This window comes from Globicephala melas, chromosome 21, assembly GCF_963455315.2.
Source record: "Globicephala melas chromosome 21, mGloMel1.2, whole genome shotgun sequence".
Lineage (NCBI taxonomy): Eukaryota > Metazoa > Chordata > Mammalia > Artiodactyla > Delphinidae > Globicephala > Globicephala melas.
In genome coordinates this window covers 12,433,807-12,455,660 of record NC_083334.1, presented here as the reverse complement: position 1 = coordinate 12,455,660, position 21,854 = coordinate 12,433,807, and the positions used below count along the sequence as shown (strand labels likewise).

The 21,854-nt window shown below is 43.6% G+C and overlaps 1 protein-coding gene across 4 annotated transcripts in view; it reads right to left on the bottom strand.

Moving 5' to 3' along the window:
* STOX2 (storkhead box 2) overlaps nucleotides 1–21,854 on the bottom strand; it is a 208,201-nt gene that overhangs the window by 16,836 nt on the left and 169,511 nt on the right. For 3 of the 4 annotated variants that reach the window (XM_070044613.1, XM_060291450.2, XM_060291448.1), the window contains exon 2: nucleotides 7,012–7,164. In XM_070044613.1, the coding sequence (XP_069900714.1) occupies nucleotides 7,012–7,144 (133 nt within the window). In that variant the 5' untranslated portion in view covers nucleotides 7,145–7,164. Of the gene's footprint in view, nucleotides 1–7,011; nucleotides 7,165–19,388; nucleotides 20,633–21,854 lie in introns of those variants that run through there. The other variant, XM_060291449.1, reaches the window with a different exon arrangement.

Here is a 21,854-nt window from a genome sequence, read left to right as displayed (position 1 = left end):
TAGAGAACTACTACAGCTGGTATCACCTTAGGCAACTTGCTTAACCTCTCTGAGCCTCTACTGACTGTCATCAAAATGTGGACAATAACAGTATCTACCTTCAGAGGGTTGTTGTGAGTTTAAATGAGTTTAGTGTATGAAGAACACTGCCTGACGCAGTGAGCACTCATAAATGTTAGCTATCAGTAGTCTCAACTTTGGGTCAGGATCCATGGAAACCCCCGTTACCTTCAAAGAACATTGTGTAACAGCCTAGAACAGCTGGGTAAGCTGAGAAGTTTAGGCTCCCCCAATCCTTCCAAAACTATGAAAGTGAAATACAAAAACACTGGAAACGGCCTGCAGTTCTCAAGGGGAGAGTCCATGTATGAGTAAGTTACATACCCAATTTTGTTACCCTCTTCAGAGGGCACCCATTGTGATCAAGGCAGAAAAGATAACACTGCTTCTGAATGATGTATTGTTTAATATAATTATTTAATTTTTGAGCTGCACGGTTTCCTTTTTGTCTAAGGTTCTACTCTTGAGCAATGTATGTTGGTTTTTATGCAAATGTATGTTGGTTTTTAAGGCTGGTATAATAACAATTTTTTTAAAAAAATTTAAGGTAGTTTCTGTACAAAACAAAAATGAGTGCCAATTGAATTAGTGATACAACCCAAGCTATATATTTGCAATTTGTGAGAGCCAACATAATACAGAAAATGCTTGCACATGAGAGGAGCAACTTAAAAGAAGCTTCTATGCCCCTTCTAGTAACACTACTAATATTCTGCTTCTGCTGAACAACCTCAGGGGGCACTAGTCACACAGAAATTTTTCAAAAAGTGGTAAGGCTCATTTAGAAGAATTAGAAGAATTCATGATTGACTGGTTTACTTCTCTGCTATAAAAAGGGAAAGCTGGGCTTCCCTGGTGGCGCAGTGGTTGAGAGTCCGCCTGCCGATGCAGGGGACACGGGTTCGTGCCCTGGTCCGGGAGGATCCCACATGCCGTGGAGCCGCTGGGCCCGTGAGCCATGGCTGCTGGACCTGCGCGTCTGGAGCCTGTGCTTGGCAACGGGAGAGGCCACAGCAGTGAGAGGCCCGTGTACCACAAAAAAAAAAAAAAAAGGAAAGCTGAAGAGTTATTCATAAAAATAGCTATTACTATAAAACAAAAATTTCACTGTATTATAGAATTTGCTGATTGGAGGCCAACCAAGTGCTGATCTTAGAAAACTCACAAAACTATATGGAATCATGACTACAATGCAATCATGTTTACTTACCGCTTTCTGAGTGTTCCCAAATGAAGGAATAAGAAAGAGTTTCCAGAGAGAATTTACATTTAAAGTTTTGATGTCTTGGATTTTCAAGTGGATCAATCAAATAATGTTTAATTTGAAAAAACAAATTAGAAACATTCCCTGTCCAATCCATTTTCCATACCCCTACCTGTAAGTTTTCAAAGCTTTACCTGAAAGTCACTGATATTTATGATTATTATTTTATTATTAAGCTCCAGTATAATGATTGGTATCTTCAATTGTCTATGAAACCCAGGATTCCACTGGAAATCTGTAGGGCTCAACGGAAAAAGGGGATGTGACTGTGATAGAGATTGTCAAGGTCTGCATATTCCATCACTTCCATATTCTAGTCCCAAAGGTCATCATGAGTTTGGATTTTGATAGCGTAAAGAGCAAAGGTAAGCTTTACACTCAAATAGGGCTGGAATCTGACCTCTCTCCTTTCCTACACTTTACATCTCTCAAAGCAAAAACAGATATTTCAATACACTGCATGCCAATGCGAGGTTATTTAGACTTATATACCACTTCAATCTTGCAAATCTGACAATTGTTGGAACAGAGCACATATGTACATGTTCTGTATGGTAAGCATTGTAGACTGAAAACTTAATGGGCTTCTTCGGATGATTTCTTCGTGTTTGTGAAGGACATTGGCTGAGGGGGAATTCAGTAGGAAGCGATGTAAACGGATGAACTGGAGACAGAACACAGTATAGATAATGTTAGTCTCCAGCAAACTCGAAAGTCAACTTCAAGCCCATAAGCAGACTTATAGGTCTAATTCTATTCCCCTTAGGGTCAGCTTTCCTCCCGGGAAGATCCAGGTGTAATAACTTAACAAGTAGTAGTCCAATTTAAATGATCACTCTGGATGGATGAGGACCTATTTATTTATTTTTAAAATTTATTTACTTTTAATTGAAGTATAGTTGATTTACAATGTTGTGCTGATTTCTGCTGTACATCAAAGTGATTCAGTTATACATATATACATTCTTTTTTATATTCTTTTCCATTATGGTTTATCACAGGATATTGAATACAGTTCCTTGTGCCATATAGTAAAACCTTGTTGTTTATCCATTCCATATATAATAGTATGAGGACCTATTTAGAAAGCTGAGAAGCAGTAATTATTCTTTTCAAACCTTTAAAAAATATTCTTATTTCTATAATGTGAACTGGTATATAAAAGTTGTTTTCAAAAATTTAACCAATATAGGGCTTCCCTGGTGGTGCAGTGGTTGAGAGTCTGCCTGCCGATGCAGGGGACGTGGGTTCGTGTCCCGGTCCGGGAGGATCCCACATGCCGCGGAGCGGCTGGGCCCGTGAACCGTGGCCGCTGAGCCTGCGCGTCCGGAGCCTGTGCTCCGCGGCGGGAGAGGCCACAGCAGTGAGAGGCCTGTGTACCGCAAAAAAAAAAAAAAAAAAAAAAATTAACCAATATAGAAAGATGATAAAAAGGTTTAAGTATCGGCATATCAGGCATTTTTACTAGAAGACTTTTTAATAAAAAGTTTCTTTAGAATATGGATGTCCAAAACAGGAAGAGGCCAAAATCTAGACTATTCTTTCTATTTATAACATATGCATTAAAAATAAGAGCTTGAATGTTTTAATAATATTCAGTTAGACTTCAAAACTTTATTTTCAAGTAGTAAAATAATAAAAAGTAAATAGTGTTACCTTTAAAAAACAAAAAAAATGATATTTGAATCCCTCCAAAGTTTTAGAATTGCACTGAAATACATTTTTCAAACAGAATTTGAACAGTATTAAGTTTTCTAAATTGTTCTGTTCTGAAGTAACTTAAATGATAGCCAAAGAAAAGCAGAAAAATCAAAGGAAAAAAAGAAAAAAAGGAGGAAGAGAGATAAGAAAAGAAGGAAGGCAGGCAGGAAACAAAACTTCATTTCGGGAAATAGTAGTTTAAAATGCAGAGCTACTGCTGAACAAAGTTTTAAATAATTACTACCTTGCCCTAAACCAGTGGTTGGCAAAGTTTTTCTGTAAAGAGCCAGATAGTAATAACTATTTCAGGCTTGATGAGCCATATGATCTCTCAGTTGCCACTATTCAACTCTGTAGCCTAAGGAGCCAAAAACAATATATAAACTAACAGGTGTGGCTCTGTTCCAATAAAACTTTATTTACAAAAACAAGTGGAGGGCCACACACAGCCTGCAGGCCACAGTCTGCCAAGCCCTGCCCTAGACTCAGGTTTGTATGGTGTCCTTGCAAACTTCTAGGGTTGACCAATAAATCATCATATGAAAAAGGTTGTTAGCTCCTCTTGGTCCATCTGAATGCGAGGGCTTGGGATTTAGGGTCACTCACCATAAAAACTAGCAAAGAGTTGTTCTATGGATTTCTCTACAAAATATTCCAACTTAGTGACACTGTTAGCAGCTGTCTGGCAGTGACCCACAATTACCTATTACATACTTGCTCTGTGTTCTTTCTTTTCTCTATTTTTTAAAATTAATTTAATTTATTTTATTTATTTTTGGTTGCGTTGGTTCTTTGTTGCTGCATGTAGGCTTTCTCTAGTTGCGGCGAGCGGGGGCTACTCTTCGTTGTGGTGCGCGGGCTTCTCATTGCGGTGGCTTCTCTTGTTGCAGAGCACAGACTCTAGGTGCGCAGGCTTCAGTAGTTGTGGCTTGCGGGCTTCAGTAGTTGTGGCTCATGGGCTCTAGAGCGCAGGCTCAGTAGTCATGGGGCATGGGCTTTGTTGCTCCACAGCATGTGGGATCTTCACAGACCAGGGCTCAAACCCGCGTCCCCTGCATTGGCAGGTGGATTCTTAACCACTGCACCACCAGGGAAACCCTCTGTTCTCTATTTTATGGCCCTGTAATGGGAGATATGTAACCAAGTTTGGAAAAGCTATGGGATCTCTCATGAACCTACATAAAAACAGAGGGATTTTAAAAGCAGCTGGGATGTTTGATGTCAGAAGAGGCTACCCAGGTAAAAGGCCAAAAAGAACAGCCTTCCTTCACAAGAGCATTAGTTCATGAACACATTTGTCCCCTTAAGTAATCTCACCTGGGATTCTCTTATCTTACTATTGAACGGAAAAGGAGTCGCCTGGAAGTTAACAGAGAAAGACAGACAGTGAAGAATATTCAGAGATAATAAAATGTTAGAAAATTTAAGATAACCAATAGGTTGAAGGGGTGGGCTCATGTCAGAGCTTTTAAAGAGTACATGTAATTTCAAAACATATTACAGTTGACACTTGAACAATGCAGGGGTTAGGGGCACCGCCCCCCCTTCGTGGTCAAAAATCCGGGTACTGCTATCTCTGCCTCAAAAACAGAGGAATTGATAAATGACTCACCCAAGGGCAGGAAGCTGAGATAGTCTGGTTTTGATTCCACATATTGTAATCTCTAATTGAACACAAACATCCCCTTACCCTTAGTTAATTTAAAGATCTATGAAAGGAAAATACAGATACTAGATTTATTGAAAAAAAATTCATGGATAAATGGACTTGCACAGTTCTAACCCGTGTTGTTCAAAGGTGATAATTAGAAAACCCCAAAAGGAGGGGAAAAAATCACTGGGAGAGAAATAGGAAGTTCCTTTGGGGCAACAGGAAAAGTGGGGAGACTCAACACGGTGGGTGACTATTTAAAAGTAGTCCCTCTGCCGTCTCCCCATGGGTGGGCTGCATTTCCCTACACCTTGACTTTGAGTTTGGCCGGGTTTGCTTTGGTCAATGAAATGTTAGTGGGCGTGGCATGACCAGAGGTCTGAAGAGCCCCAGAGCCCCTGGACTTGTTCTCTTGGGCCTCTGCCACCCCAACGAGCAGAATAGGTCCCCTTCTCCAAAGTGGACGGAGTACAGGTGGAACAGTCACCTGGCAAGTTCCAGCCTGGACCAGCTGACTCGTGGAGAACCCACAGACCAACGAGCTAAATAAATGTTCATCGTCATACGTCACTGATGTTCTGTTAACTGTTACCCAGCATTTTGTAGCAAAAGCTAACAAATGCAGCCAACAGCTCATTTTACTGAGGTTTAAGGTCTCTTCTAGGTCGAATGAAAAATATGTCAAGTGTTTGTCGCTCATTTTTAACGTAAGCTCTGTTTCAAGCTAGGTATGGGTTGAGATCAGGCCAAGTTGGCAAACTGGTGGCCCAATAATGTGTTTTATTCGACTTGTATGTCGTCAGCATACACATGTTAAAATACACACACACATGCAAATTGCCATTATTTAAGGAAATTTATAGATTTCACCTAAAACTGTATTTCCAGATTGTCTTAAAAAATTAGAAGATTTGGCAACTCTGGGAGGGTTCTATATTTTTGGGGGGGGCAGATACAATACACTGGAGCTGAGTAGTGGGCTGCTTCTCTTGAGACAGGACATGAGAATTCCTCAGCTTATCACCACTCCTAACATCTTCTAGCACTGGAGGCATCAGATACTATTCATACAGTGGCTGGGCTATTATCTTCTTTTTATAATACTTAAGAGAAAAAGACGATCCTGCAATCCCACTCCTGGGCATATATCTGGAGAAAATTCTAACTTGAAAAGATACATGCACCCCAATGGCCACAGCAGCACTACTTACAATAGCCAAGATGTGAAAACAACCTAAGTGTCCATCAACAGATGAATGGATAAATAAGATGTGGGGTGTGTGTGTGTGTATTTTCTCCCCCCAATAGAATATTACTCAGCTGTTAAAAAGAATGAAATAATGCCATTTGCAGCAACATGGATGGACCTAGAGATTATCATACTAACTGATATAAGTCAGACAGAGAAAGACAGATATATCAATATTACTTATATGTGGAATCGAAGAAAAGGATACAAATGAACTTATTTACAAAACAGAAACAGACTCAAAGACATAGAAAACAAACTTATGGTTACTAAAGGGGATAGCAGCGGTGGGGGGGTGGTGGCAGAGATAAATTGTGAGTTTGGGATTAACATGTACACACTACAATATACAAAATAGCTAAACAACAGCGACCTGCTGTATAGCACAGGGAACTACACTCAATATAGGATAATAACCTATAACGGAAAATAATCTGAAAAAGAATATATATATATATATATATATATATATATAGAATCACTTTGCTGTACACTTGAAACTAACACAACATTGTAAATTAACTATACTCCAATACAAAAATTTAAAAATTAAAAAAATTTTAAAAGGAAAAAGAACCACTTTGTTTAATTTTTTTCTTTTAATATAAGGTCAGTTTAATTTATCAAATAGCATACTCTTAAAACTCATCAGGCCGTGACATGAGCATGCAAGATAATGTTTATTTTTGACATTACTCTCTTTGTAGCTGAATCCCTTAGGACAAATTTTCAGTTGTTTCTGACCCGGTCCCATGAATGAAGATGTTCACGTACTTTAACAAGGTTGTGTTGTAAAGGTTAAATGGAATTGTGGTAGTCTTTCACAGAATTCTTCAAGGATTCTGATTTAATTTCTTTCCCTCAGTGCCAATTAAAAACTATTACAGCTGAAGAAGGCAAATTATTTTTGAAGTGACACTAGTGACTTGGTTTTTAATTACAGAACTAAGAAAAGTTACTGGTCAGTTTTGTCAAAGATTTTTCTTTTCCTATTGAAATTAAACGTGGGATGAACTGTCCATAGGAAGTCCCAGGGCAGCCAGAGCACACATCCATTTGGGAAGTGCCTCATTCTTTTCTTGTTACCTGGGAAACAGGTGGTCAGGTGCTCCATCAGTGCTTCTTGGGTGACAGGTTTTCTTGCCGAGTTCATTGCGGAGATGGCCAAGCAAAGGATTTCCCCGAGTGGGATAAACTGAGATTGACTGATGGGAGACATACTGATTGGTGACACATCACCTGTAGAAAGACAATTTTCAAGTAAGTGGTTCATTAAGACCCAGCCACTTGTCACACACACACCTCCACACACACGCGCCTCTCCTGTGACTCTCACCTGTTCCTTGTGCAATGAATACAATCAACCCTCAACACTGAGGTGCGTTACAGCCACGTCCTCTCAGGTGGAAAGACGTGCACAGAACGGCGGAAGCTTCAGTTGCTTCCGCAAAGAAGACTTGTGTTTAAAACCTGAGATCTCGTTTAAATAGACTTGCTACTGAAAGGCTTGCAACAACGGAGCCTCTTCAAATGATCTCTGCTTTTATTAACTCGGAGCTGATTTGTTTAATAACTGTCATTCACATCTCGACAAATGCACTTGTGGGAACTTGAGGATTCATTCATTCAAACGCTGGGTGCCCTTTGCCCCAGGTATCTGCTGGGGTCTTGGGAGTCACTTGGGAAAGTGAATAAGCCCCCTCCCACCAACATCTCTGCCCTCAAGGAGTTTCCATTTAAGCGGAGGAGACAGACCGACGTTCATCGTGCGCCAGAGAGGCTGAAAAATAAACTCTGGGGCAGAGAGAGTAGAGTGATGTACGCCAGCCGGAGGTGAGGACGGAGCTTAGAACCAGGAAGTGAGAGGAGGTTTTACCAAGGTCGTGCAGCCTGAATCCGGTGCTGAAGTGGGAGTGTTGCCGGGTGGCTGTGGGGCGTAGGGGTATTCTGGGGAGCAGCAGAGAAGGGGGACAGGTATATAGGACTATTAACAGCAAAGAGCTGAGTGCCCAAGGCCTTCATTCTATGAAGGATGGTGCGCCAGAGAAGGAATTTAAGGAATGACAGTGTCAGATATGAATTTCAAGAAGAGGACTCCGGTGGCCACGTGGAGGACGATCTTACCACCCAGGAAGGGCTCTGGCATATCCTGCACACGTTTGCATCTGAAAGAGCCAATGCGGGTGGGGGGAGGCTGCAGACCCAGAAGCCAGGGGCAGACATGGCAACATTTAATGCACATAACTGCCTTCCTTTCTGCAATCTTGGCGTCACAGTGTGGTGATTTTCAAGTCATGTTCCAAGGAAGGATCCCTAGCATTCCCCAGAGAGGCTGCTGGGGGCAGGGAGGGGCGCCCCCAGCAGAGGGAGGGGTGGGAGGGCAGGGAAAGCTGCTCCTGACATCTGCGTGCCACCCGTTTCCTCCTTGGGGCTCTGTAAGGTTTCACTTGAGAAAGGCCATTCAGAAAGGGGGTGACACCATCAGCGGAGTAGAAAACCTGCGAGCTTCTAAGCTTCTTTCCCACATGGATTTACATAATCTCTCCTCTTGTTTCCAAGTATGATTTCACTCTTGTTATAAATCACCGTGACTAACCAGAACTGGACTTGGGCCAACCTGTGGCATTAAGCAACAGCCTCCAGGAAGGTGTCTGGGTGCTCTGGGGTGGACCAGCCTGCTGCACCCAGCCACAACTCCTAGTTTGATGGGGGAATCCTGAGGCCTTTTGGGAAAGAACGTGAACCCTGCTTTGATGGACTGGATGGGAAATGCTTTGATGGATAAAACCAGGCAACAGCACCTGGGAAGGAAAACCAACAGGTGAGGGGGTAAGTCTAACAGGTGCACCAGATGGAGCATCAGGACCCCAGTGTCAAAGGTTGAAGCCTGACCCCCCTCATCCCCAGGCCCAGCTCAGTCCAAAGCTCCCCTCTTTCCTGCAGCCCTTGGGGCTCCAATCAGCTCTGCTGTGGCTCCATTCTCTGTAAGATGTGGGTCTGACAAGAGGGAGACACTTCCTCAACAGCCAGAGAGATGGGGGAAACACACAAATCCAGAGCAGCAGAAACCAGGAACTGACCTAACTTAGAACCCACAGACTGCCGGGGCCTATGGGATGTAAGTCTCATAAATAGATAGACCTCTGAGAGATGCTCGCAAGTATTTGTTGGGGTAGCAGAGAGCAGAAGCTGGAACACGGAATTTTGGGAGGCTGCTGAGGATGTGAGTTTCACTCACTGGCTGGTGAAGCTCAATTCATATTGGTGACTCAAAAATGACAGAACTGGGCTTCCCTGCTGGCGCAGTGGATGAGAGTCCGCCTGCCGATGCAGGGGACACAGGTTCGTGCCCCGGTCTGGGAAGATCCCACATGCCGTGGAGCAGCTGGGCCCGTGAGCCATGGCCGCTGAGCCTGCGCGTCCGGAGCCTGTGCTCCGCAACGGGAGAGGCCACAACAGTGAGAGGCCCGCGTATCGAAAAAAAAAAAAACCAAAAAACAAAAATGACAGAATTATGTGGACTGCGCCCATCTCAGTAGGCAAGCTTGCTACTGCCTAGAAGAGTGTATTTAAATCTTTGAAAAACTGTTGTACCCTTCATTCAAACACAACCGTATTCTAAAGGCTTCTGTGTAAAGGATGAACTAATGGTGGTGGTGAGATGCAGTAGAGGGGTGTGTTTGGAGCTACTCATGTTCAAATCTCCCCTCCCCATGGTGGCTGTGTAGCTCAGCCATAGCCACTCTAAAGATCTCTCCTGTGGATCCTTCTCTGTCCCTCCACCTTCTACAGGACAGGATGAGCCGCAGTGAGGCAGGTTTCTTAAGAGTTGCTAGGTTGGTTACGTGGACTTCAAAGTCATCCGGCATTTTTTTTTTTTTGGCCATGCCACACGGCATGTGGGATCTTAGTTCCCCGACCAGGGATGGAACCCATGCCCTCTGCAGTGGAAGCACGGCATCTTTTTTTTTTTTTTTAATATCTTTATTGGAGTATAATTGCTTTAAAATGGTGTATTAGTTTCTGCTGTATAACAAAGTGTATCAGCTATACATATACATATATCCCCATATCTCCTCCCTCTTGCGTCTCCCTCCCACTCTCCCTATCCCACCCCTCTAGGTGGTCACAAAGCACCGAGCTGATCTCCCTGTGCTCTGAGGCTGGGAAGCAGGGCATCTTAACCACTGGACCTCCAGGGAAGTCCCTGGAATAATTTCATAAGTCAGATGAAAAGGACAATGGGGTCAGCTAACAAGCACGCGGGGGGGGTGGGGTGGGGAGATCAAAGCACATTCCAGTACCTTTGGACCTGTGCATCATTTGGGAGGGTAACACCTTCTAGAATTTGCCTGTCATACTTATGGACTTCTCAGAAGACTAAAGATACAAAAATACTAAATAGGATTTTTTTAAAATAATGCAGGTCTATTTTCTAATTTTGTATATGTTATAGGGAACTTGAGCTTTCTGTAAAGAAGGAATGACTATTAGCAAAATTAACGAGTTTAGGTCATGCTTGTCCTTATGCTGTTAGCTGAAATTCTTGTTTAGTTTAACTAACAAATATCAAACGTTTACTGATCTTCTAAGTTAATTTCTTTTCAGTCACTGCAGCCAACTGTAAGAGGCAAGTAAGCTTTAAGTGTCTCTTGAAACGCATTGGTATTGAAAAAGCTCAGTTTCACTATAATACTGAATACGTGGAATAACATTTAACTCAGGAGAGAGAATCAAATGGAATTTGGATGCTCTAAGTGACCATCTTCACGTCCTCTTGTTTTTATTTTATTTTATTTATTTATTTATTTGCGGGACGCGGGCCTCTCACTGTTGTGGCCTCTCCCGTTGCGGAGCACAGGCTCCGGACGCGCAGGCTCAGTGGCCATGGCTCACGGGCCCAGCCGCTCCGCGGCATGTGGGATCTTCCCAGACCGGGGCACGAACCCGTGTCCCCTGCGTCGGCAGGCGGACTCTCAACCACTGCGCCACCAGAGAAGCCCGTCCTCTTGCTTTTATAGTGCACTAAGATAAATTACTTCTCACTCCCGTCCCACCCCACCGGCCATCCTGTGTCCTCTACACCCACATGCTTCCTGGGTCTCTTCCCTCCACTCCATCTGCCATGCGACTCCTACCCCAGGTCACTGTCCCCCTCACCTGGCCCATGACAATGGCTTGATGCCTCCCAGCACTCTCTCCTACCCAACACTCCGTTCTCCACAGAGCAGTCTTCTTAGAAAAGCGTAAAACACGCTGCTTCCTTGCATGAAATCCTGCAGTGACTGCCGACTGCGCCTAGGAGATCGAACTCCTTGCTGGGTCTACGCTGGCCTGAGCCTGTCCACCCACATCTGGGACCATCCGCCGACCCCTCTTCCGCTCCCCCCTACAACATGCTCACAACTTCCTCTGTTCTTTGAACTCACCAAGCTTTTTCCCCACTCAGAGCCTTCGCCTTTGTTGAGCCCCTGCCTGGGATGTGCTTCACGCAGATCTCTGCAGGACGGGCTGCTTCTCCGCCTCTGGGTCTCCATTTAAACAGGGCCTCCTAGGGAAGCCCTGCCCAGGCACCCGATCTAATGCTGTCCTAAAACCACAGCACACTCTCTCTCATGTTACTGGATACTATGGTTTATAATAAGAAATATATGTTTGGTCTTCATCCCCATGTCTGGCACAGAGCTCCTAAAACCCTTGGAATTTCCTAAGTGGTGAGAGAGATCAAGGTATCTTTGTTACATCAGTGAGGTGATTTTTGGACCCGCACCTAAGGATGGGGGCTCATAGCCAGGAGAACTAACCACGTGGTTACAGGGTTGGAACTTTCAGCCCCGCCCCCTGACCTCCGCCGGGGAGAGGAGAGTGGCTGGAGGTTGAATCAATCTTCAACGGCCAATGATTTAACCAAGCATGCTTATGTAATGAAGCCTCCATAAAAAACCAAAGGATGGGGTTCAGAGAGCTTCCAAGGTTGCTGAACACGTGGAGATTGGGGAGGGTGGTGCACCTCGGGAGGGCATGGAAGCTCCGTGCCATCTCCCTATTCCTTGCCCTATGCATCTCTTCCACCTGGCTCTTCCTGACTTGTATTCTTTTATAATACACTGGCACCCTAGTAAGTAAAGTGTTTCTCCCCGTAAGCTGCTCTAGCAAAGTAACTGAACCCAAGGAGGGGGTGGTGGGAGCCTCCAATCTATCACCAGTCTTTCAGAACACAGGTGACAATCTGGGCTTGCGAGTGACATCAGTGGTCAGGGGTGGGGTGCGGTGAGGGCACTCCTGTGGACTGAGCCCTTAACCCATGGGATCTGATGCTTTCCAGGTAGATGGTGTTGGAATTGGGATGAACTGTGGGACACTCAGCTGGTGTCAGAGAATTGCTGGTGAAGTGGGGACCCCCCCCACTACTGGAATTGGTACCAGGGTCCTTCCAAGTCACTGTCTTCACTCTCTGAATGTGTGTATGCGTGTACTGGTATACTGTCTGTCTCACCCACTAGAATATAAGCTCCAAGACAGAAGGAAACGTGAACCCCACACTCCTACATTCTCAGTGCCTGGAATAACGCAGAGCTCACCCCAGACACCCAGTACTTGTTTGCTGAATGAATGAATATCCATTTACAACATCGGAATCCAAGGGATTGCTCAGGGTATCCAAAGAGTTGTGATTTTATTAATATATGTTGCTAAATAATTGCAAAACGAACACAGAATTTAATGAGACCAAATAACCATGAAATTTCTAAGACTCTCCCTATTAATTTTGCCCCAAACATAGCAGTTACCACAGAAAAATTATACATTAAGTGAGGGCTAAGACATGCATTTAAGATCTATATAAAAGGAATTATAGGTATCGATCAACACAACACAACATCTTATTCAAGTTTACAATGATTTTCTTTGGATCTTATATCAGACCTACTTAAGGAACCAACAAGTCATTCTTAAAATATGCTACTAGAAAATTCTTCCAACAACTGGACCACATTTATGGTCAAAGAAGAAAACAAGGGAATGTAAATACTGCTAAAATATTATTGGTCATCATAATCTATAGAAACGACCACATTTTGCATAAACTATGAATTGTTACTTGTCTATAATTTATAGGATGGATTTTTCTATTGCCAGAATTAGTTCTGAACATATTCATAAAGACAACTCCGGGAAAAGCTCACGGCTACCTTGTGGGCTAGCCAATTCTTTCTAAAATGCTATAATTCTGTCCTATTGTTCTAGAAAGCAGGGGTAAATAGGTTTTATCTCAGCTTTATTTTCTTACGAACATCCATTTAAGTCCAGTCCTCAGGGAACATTTGTCAAATCCAGGATCATTCAGATCAAGCCAAGCACGGTGCCTTGGACAGAGCAGGCATTCAATAAATTTCTGTTAAATGAATTTAAAATGTGAGAAGGCATGACGATATTACAATTCTAAGTAAACCTTGTTGATTTTAAGAGCATTTCACATTAGATTTCAAATACCTCAGGGAATATTTGGACACTTCTTTCGTTTAAGGTACTACAGTCAGGCTAAGATGTATGAGGACAAAGGTAAATGTGTCCGGTGATGACGAGGAGAGTGAAGGATGCAGCTGCCGTAGCAGAGGCGGGAGTGAGCATGTGCGGGGCACGGCGCAGCGCGCTGAGCTGGGGATGCTGACGGCCTATTCTGGCACATCTGGAGCAGGCTGGGGGTGAGACGGAGAGAAATGCAGCCTCCTCATAGACCAGAAGGCTCCACACTCTTACCCTTTATGCTGACAGGAACCCTGTGTGTGTTTATACAGGGGAATTACATGACACGTTTGTGTTAGAAAATCACTCTTGCGCAACTGTAGGGAACAAACTGGTGACTATTACCACCGCCAGGCAACTGAAAGGAGGGTCTGCGACAACAAGCAGACATCACGCATGTGCCGACTTCCTGTCTTTTATCTTCTACAGATGGTGACTTCCACCTCAGAAATATCTTTATCAGGCCCATGCATTTTTACTATTTAACCCCCTCTATCTGCTCTCCCTTCCAACTTCTGGCCAGTTACTTTAGTTAGGATTCTTTCAAAAAATTCTCTCCCACATAATTCATCCTTTCAAGAAATTTATTTGAGTGCCTCTTAGATACCCCAAACCTCTGAAACTTGAGTTCCAAAATTGTTCCTATCTTGGTTCTTTTTGTACGAAAAAAAAAAGAGGAAGAACTATAATAAAGCTCAGTCCTCTATGAATGCCATTTTCCCCAGTCACTAATTTAGGTTCTCTGTGCTCCCCAACCTTTGCATACGCACGGGTGGGGGGGGGCAGGGCGGGGGAGGGACGCAACTAAGAAGATGTGACTTCCATGACAACCTACATCCACCCCTTCCCAGATGATACCCATAGCTTTCCAAAAGATACCTACCAGAAAGACAAACGTAAATCTATTTCCTTTCATCTTAAAGTACCCATCTTCATACCCATCAAATACGAAAAGGAAAGCTGTAATTTTTCCAGGTGGATCACATCACAATAAACTATAATACAACCTTGAAAGTTCCCCAAAGTTCATCTTCTATCTTAGCCTTCTTTAAATAATCTTTTTTTCCCCAAGTACCAGCATTCCGTTCAAATTAGCCTGTTTTCCTCTTTATTTTCACATACTGTTTTCCATCGTAAATGTCAATTCACTCTGTATTCTGGACTGAAGTTACCTTTGACCCTAACGAAGTTCATGAACCAAAGCAACCTACTTACAAAGGTAGTTCTGAAACTGTACTAATTTATCATTGGGAAACTGCCAGTATAAGAAGGCATTCAGGAGATAGTTTGATAAGAGCCCAGTCTCTAATAACAAAATATAATTGCCACTCTGTGTCTGCAGATGAGGGTTGGGATGACATAATTTCAAAGATTCCTTCAGACTCTCAAATTCTTTGATTCTATATCAATGCAGCAGAATTCTGGCATAAAAGCATAATATAGTACTGCTGTCTACCTCTGTTTCCGTCTTGCTGGAGAAAACTAGTTTAATGCTCATCCAACCGGAAAAAGTAGGCTGTAATTTTAAAAACGACAGCAAAATAGATTGATTGGCTATTAACTTTTTCCCGTGTAATAAAGGCTTCATAATTTACTCTTTTCTAACTCAAAGTCTTGCTCCTCAGGACCAAAGTGTGCCTGTTTTTGTTCTCTGGACTGCCAAAATTAACACTAAAGTTAAAATTATAGATGCCAATAAAACTACCACATGCAGTAGATACCGTGACTCATAAAAATGGTCAAACACGCCTGTAAAATGTACAGTGGGCACAGTGATAATACAGGTCTATTCCTTTCAACAAACTATTCATAGAACGACGAATGTGCCGAGTTTTATCTTCAATACCCTTGGGCCTGGGGAAATCATTAGCTCTCTGAGGTTAAGTGAACAGTTTCTCGGAGGCAGAACGAATCAGATGAATCTTGTGTTTTACAATTTAGTTCAATTTATTAACCCCGACTTTATGTATAGGTGTTGTTTTTGGTTCTTTTAACAGACGGTTCTTTTTTAAAAAGCTGTTCTAGAAAAACACACATCCCCTTCCTATACATCCTCTTGCAGACCGAAATACCCTTACAGGAGGGCAGAACACACAACCCCCATCAACTCACACGCTGCTTCATTTTAAGTAGCTTTCCCTTGAAACCGAATTACTATACTTGACTTTCAAATGTTTGTATCTGAAATTTAAAAGGCACCCAGCATTGAAAAAGGCATTTTTACCAGTTTACTGTATGTCTGGCTTAAATGCCACTGATCTCAGAAATTAAAGGCTGAGTCTTCATTGCAATCGTTGATGGCAGTAAAGTTGACAATAAAAAAATTTTTTGGAAAATTTAGAAACTCTCTAACAGCTTTTCTAAAGCTCCCTGGTGCTTTCTTTCAACACTTGATGGAGTTCTCTTAAAGAAGGTCTAATTCCTAAGCTTATTATTTAGATAAACTGTTTTAATTCAAAAGAAAATGTAAATACGAGGCTCTCATTAATAATACTACAGTTAATGGTGTCTATTAGCCATGACTTACTAAGAAACTTCTAATGAGAGTTAAATAAGAGTGGTCATGGTGGCAGATGGCAGATACACACACACACACACACACACACACACACGGGTTAACGTCCACCGTATCACCTGAATCTGCTTAGCAGCCTGTCTAATGCAGAGATGCACTAGGTGCGATGACAAATCAGCCGGCTCATTGGTTTACAGAAGAAACCTATTATGTTCCTGAGGCTACAAGCTTTCATTAGTCCTATTAGCTACTACTCTTGCTACTGAGATTTGACGACTGATGAAAAACTGTCATAGGATAAGCAGAGATGGACAAGCCACAAAGCGTGGAGAATCAGACAGAGGAGGCAATCAGTGGACAGGGAGAAGTGAGAACTCTGTAGTTCGGGAGCTGTCTTCACCATCACCAAGGATGATGACAGACATCTCTCTAATCATAGACCTCGAACACTTCTGGATCGTTCCGCTACTGCGATAGATTTGTAGCTGAAAAGTCACAATGAAAATATGAGCCATCGGGCCAATTATCCGTTTCCATAATTCAAACCTTTGCTAAGAAGTCTCCACGTTATAACCCGAGTGGGGCGTATGTGAGGCACTATGGAGTAAAACACTCGCACATTGGGCACTCAAATGTTGCTGAGTAAATAGGTACCACACATACAGACGAGACAGGGTAAGACCCTGCTCACCGCCGAGATGTTTCCCATCAACAGCAGCTTCCTTGCTCCCTAGTCCCTCATCCAGGGCTAAGTGAAGACCATTTACCACCAGCGATAAAATCATGATGAAATACCAGTCCTAGATGACAACAGGTAATAAGAGCTCTCAGATGTCATGCAATTCTGCAAGGCACCTGGCTAACAAGAGTCCTGTGCAATAGAGTGTCTTCTTTTTCTTCATTATAAGCGCATCATGTAGGACAGAATCCAATGCCCTATGTTAAGCTATCACACACTTCTCTTCCTTCTCCGTTCTGTATCAGAACCTAGCCTAACGCCAGAGACATCAGATGCTCCAAATTCTGCTGCTGATGATCCTCAACTATAGTTCAGTACGTCAGCGTCAAGTATCCAGGGTCACCCGCTTTCACTCTTTCTAAGTTAGAAGCACCACAGCTGATGCTCAACCTTTGTTTTCTTTGCTTCATCTGTTTAGGTCCCAACTATACTGTAACCAATTTCTGTAAAATACAGTTGTAATAGAACCAGAAGGCCTAATTAAGGGCAGTTCAAATATATACGTTGATAGTTCCCAAATTACAACCAAATCATACAGAATGACTGCCACCAACTCCCCAACGAAGGAACACCTACCACCCCTTCAAGCTGTCATTGACAGAACTATAGACAAGTACACAGGGATGAAAGAGTACAAAAGGCCAGACAGACACACACACAGAGAAAACTCCCAACTCACTGTACCGGAAGTACCTTTTCTCTCCAAAGTCTGGCATTACAAGACAGTGGCAGAGGCCATGGACTCTAAGCCACAACTTTAAGTTCAGAGCCCAGTTCTGCTCCTCATTAGCTGTGTGATTTGGAGCAAATTAATTCATTTTCTGAGTCTCACTGTCTTCTTTTGTAAGGTGTACACAGTGATGTTCACCTTGTAGAGTTATTGAGGGGATTAAGTGCTGACATGGTCCCTGACACCTAATAGATATTTAATAAGTAGTTAGTATTAACATGATTGTCCCCAAGCCTATCTAAATTTATTCAACTTACTCTTTTTTTTTTTTTTTTTTTTTTTTTGCGGTATGCGGGCCTCTCACCGTTGCGGCCCCTTCTGCTGCGGAGCACAGGCTCCAGACGCACAGGCTCAGCAGCCATGGCTCACGGGCTCAGCCGCTCCGCGTCATGTGGGATCCTCCCGGACCGGGGCACGAACCTGTGTTCCCTGCATCGGCAGGCGGACTCTCAACCACTGCGCCACCAGGGAAGCCCAAACTGCCTTTCTTCTTAATCAACTATTTGTTGAGTGCTTTCCACGTGCAGAGAACTGCTAGGAGATGGGAATTGTAGAGAAAGGCACAAATCTTGATCCTTGCCTTCAGTGAGCTTATAGTTTAGGTGGGGAAACATGATATAAATGTGTAGAAATGTAAGCAATTATAATATGTTCAAATTACTGTTTAAAATGTCCTTAGAAGAGATGTAAGAAGAAAATCCTTGAATGGCTAGCAAATTAACTCCTATAATTCCTATAATAGGAATCTGGTCTAATTATATCTATGTAGCTGTCTATCTAGAGAAGTTAATTCTATAACAGGACTAAGAAATGACCTCCTGCTGGAGTATCAGAGAAAGCCCTTCTGTGGGAGGGAGATTTTGAATAAGGTATTTAAGGATGAGTAGAACTGATGGGTGTGGGGACATTATATTCTCAGCATGGTATGATGTGATCAAACATCCTTTGAAACTGACTCAACATCCTCAACTTTGCTTTGAAAATGCCAAGTACTAGGCACAAACAAGACACATCTTTACAATGAAGAAAGGAAACAAACATTCTTTCCTTCTGTGAGAGGGCGAGCTATGGGGGTGGATATGAGAGCAAATAGAAAAGAGATGTTTGAGGGTCCTGTCCAGCGTACGGTTTGCATTATTCTAAAATGTTCTAATTATTATTACAAATGCATTTAACATTCTCAGAAATATTTTTTTTAACAGAAAGCGCTAAAACCATAAATTGGATGAAGTGGTAAAACCATGCTTTCAGATTTGCCAAGTTTCGCTTTGGAAAGGTAGCATGTCATGTACATTGGAGGACCAAATGTTACCACCTCACTATTTAAAAAGAAAAAAGAAAAGCTTTTGTGTGAAAAGCCCATGGACGTCGTAAGAAAACAGCTCTGTAATCGTCTGGATCCTACAACAGACTATGATGAAATACGCTTACTTCCCCAGCAGTTAACAGCTACCTCTGTCTGATGTTGGAAGCAGTCCCCGAGCATATAAAGCAGGCTTTCTTGGATTTTAGTGCATTGCGTGTAGGTTAACAGGCCAAATAACACACCAAATTTAGGGACTATACTGAAAAGAAAAAATTTCAAAAAATATTTACTGAATGCCTCCATCCGAGGAGTGAAAGAGATATTACCGCTGATGGAAATCTGGAGCCGTTTAATTATTTCCTATTTGCACATCCTACAGCTGACTCTGGTCTCTGATGTGAGGCTGTGACATGAATCATGCTGGCGAGGCTGCGTCTGGTGGGCACCTCCATGAAGCACTTCTACTGCCTAAGACTGAGGCTGTGGAGGGATTATCACAGCAAGACCATGTTTCAGAGGACAGGGCACCCTTATTGAGGGAGCTGATTACCATACATTTGTATCCATTTCCATACAAAATATGGCTACATTTTACCATATTTCTTTGCACACAACAACTCTTGAAAGAAAAGCAGGGGAGACCTACCTGACCCTTTCTGGACTGGCTCCATCCCCCAGGTAGCTTTGGCACTAAAGCCTGGTGCATGCTAGGGGGTAGTATTCAGGCACAAGGAAGAGCCAGTAACAGAAACGGATGTCCTAGAATCTGGAATAAGAAGAAAGAGTAAACTTTCAAGTCATAATATCCTAAATGAGCATTTCAGGTTGGCTACTGAGGGCACGTGGAACCCAACAGGAATCTGGTACTTTACCTTGATACGTCTACTTGGAAAAAAAAATGAGTCCCCCAACTCTCAGCTCTTCTGACAATTCAGGGCTGGAGATGCTGATACAAGTTCAGTTCAAAAGCTGGCAGAAAGCACCTTTAAAAAGCTTTATGAATGGACTTTGCTGGTATGATTTTAGAGGGAAAAAATCCTCTTTTCCGTTCTTTCCTCCTATTTGCCTGGAACAACTGGCGTCCCGTCCCATACCTATAGTCCCGTCTATCGTGGCCACCGGTCCTGAGCCAATATCCCACTGCAGTGCCTTGGGCATCTGCAGCGTCACTCCTCTACTGCCTTGTTCTCTGCAAAGTGAAGTCATAGGGCCGGGTCAGCTAACCTGACTTCTCATTACCCTGCCCAGAATCCTTTGTGAGCTGAAGTGAGTCATCACTCCAAGAAAAGCTACAGCCTCTGGTTGTTGGCAGGGGCTCCTCTGTCTGTGAAATGCGGAGACTCTGGGCTGGGAATGCACCCCAGGCCCGGGGCTGCCAGGGGCACATCCTCCTCTCCAAGGAGCCCAGGCCCCCTCCCATGCATTGAGCATCAACTCAGATCTTTTCATCATGAAAACAGGGAAAAGGGCAAATACCTCCGGATGTTTGGAGAAAACACACACACACACGTTAACAAGGATTTGGCATCATACACTCACCAGTTCATAATTATAAACCTGACACATGCGCTCTCTTTTTTTTTTCTTTCTTTCTTTTTTTTTTTTTTAAGGCTGGCTTTTCATTGCAGAGAAGGACGTGTCTCCCTCCTGTGTGTAAGAGGCGGTTCGACTGTATCCCGGATCAAAGTTCAGCTGCAGCGAGCTATCTGTCATAAATTCCAGTTGCCGGGCAAGTCCTTGCAAGCCTAGGTCGCATCATTCCCGATGCAGTGCCGGCCGCCTTGCAGCAGAGACAGCCCGGGAGCCAGCACAGCTTCTGCCAGGAGAAGGGCGGCATGGGGAATGAGGTCACTGTGTCAAGAGCTCGTTCTCCCCGTGAGGTGCCCCTGAGCTCCCAACACCACGCAAACCACGGCGGGGAGGGGGGTGGGATGATGCACAGGGTTTCTTTTACATTGCTGCTTCCTCGGCTTTTTCTCTTTTCTTTTTTAGAATTTCTGTGCCTCAGATCGGTAAGGCACAAAAAAGCCATTCCAGATCTGTGCAAAAACATCCTTTTCACTGCACTGTTTGTACTGCACCACACGCTTGGTGAGCCCCACGCTGAATCGCTCAGGCACAGGCACGTGTACACATTGTATTTACACACCCACGGACACACGGACACACAGAGGAACTTATTTCGACAGAACCGTAGAGAAAATGATTCATATCTGTTTACAGTACAAGAAACGACACAGAAATGGCTCGAGACGGAAAAGGGGTGGGAGTTGGGAGAGAGGAAAGGAGGAGAGGAGTATCCACCATCCCGTTAAGACCACAGAAAAATGGAGTCTGAGAGGAAAAGAACAATTAAGAATGACGTGAATGCTGCTGTGTTGGTACTAATTCTGCCCAAACTCCCCCAAACAAAATAATACCCAAACAGGCACCTCTCACTAGCTCCACTCAGGAAACAAAGAGATACCGATCAATTATCCCCCACTCCGAATTGAAGTAGATTTGGGTAGCTGAGGATGTCTGCAGAGCAAATTCTCCCACATCCTCATGAATACGGTAGCTAACCAACAATAAAGATGAAGTCTAGGATGAGACTGGAGCTGGGAGGTACAGCAACGTAATGGATCTCTCAGCAAGGCTATCCCGAATCTCTGAGTTAGGAGGTTGCCGGGCTAAAGCTCCACCAGAATCACAGGGTGTCTTCGCACCTGTGATTTAGCCCGTCTTCAAGGCCCTCTTCCCTCAGAGCTCGGGCCTCGTCCAAGCCAGGCACATCCTCCGGTGAAGGCTTCCCCCGCCAGCTGAGTCCTGGAACCCCACACAGTGGTTCCCATTCTGCCCTCGGAAAGCTAAATGATGGAGAACCCTCTTCTGTCTGCTAACTCAGCTGATGGCTACACATAATAATCCCGTGCCTACACTCTAAGCCGTCTCTTCTCTAGCTGCCCACAGTGTGGGACACCGTAGGTACGTCTATGTGCCTTTATGGATCTGCTGGTATGTTCCATCTCAACATTATTAAATAAAGCTTCTTCAGCTCCTTCGACCACCTGACACTTTTCAAATCCTCTGCCCTCCTGGTTCCTTGCCTTTGCTCCCGCTCGGGCGTATC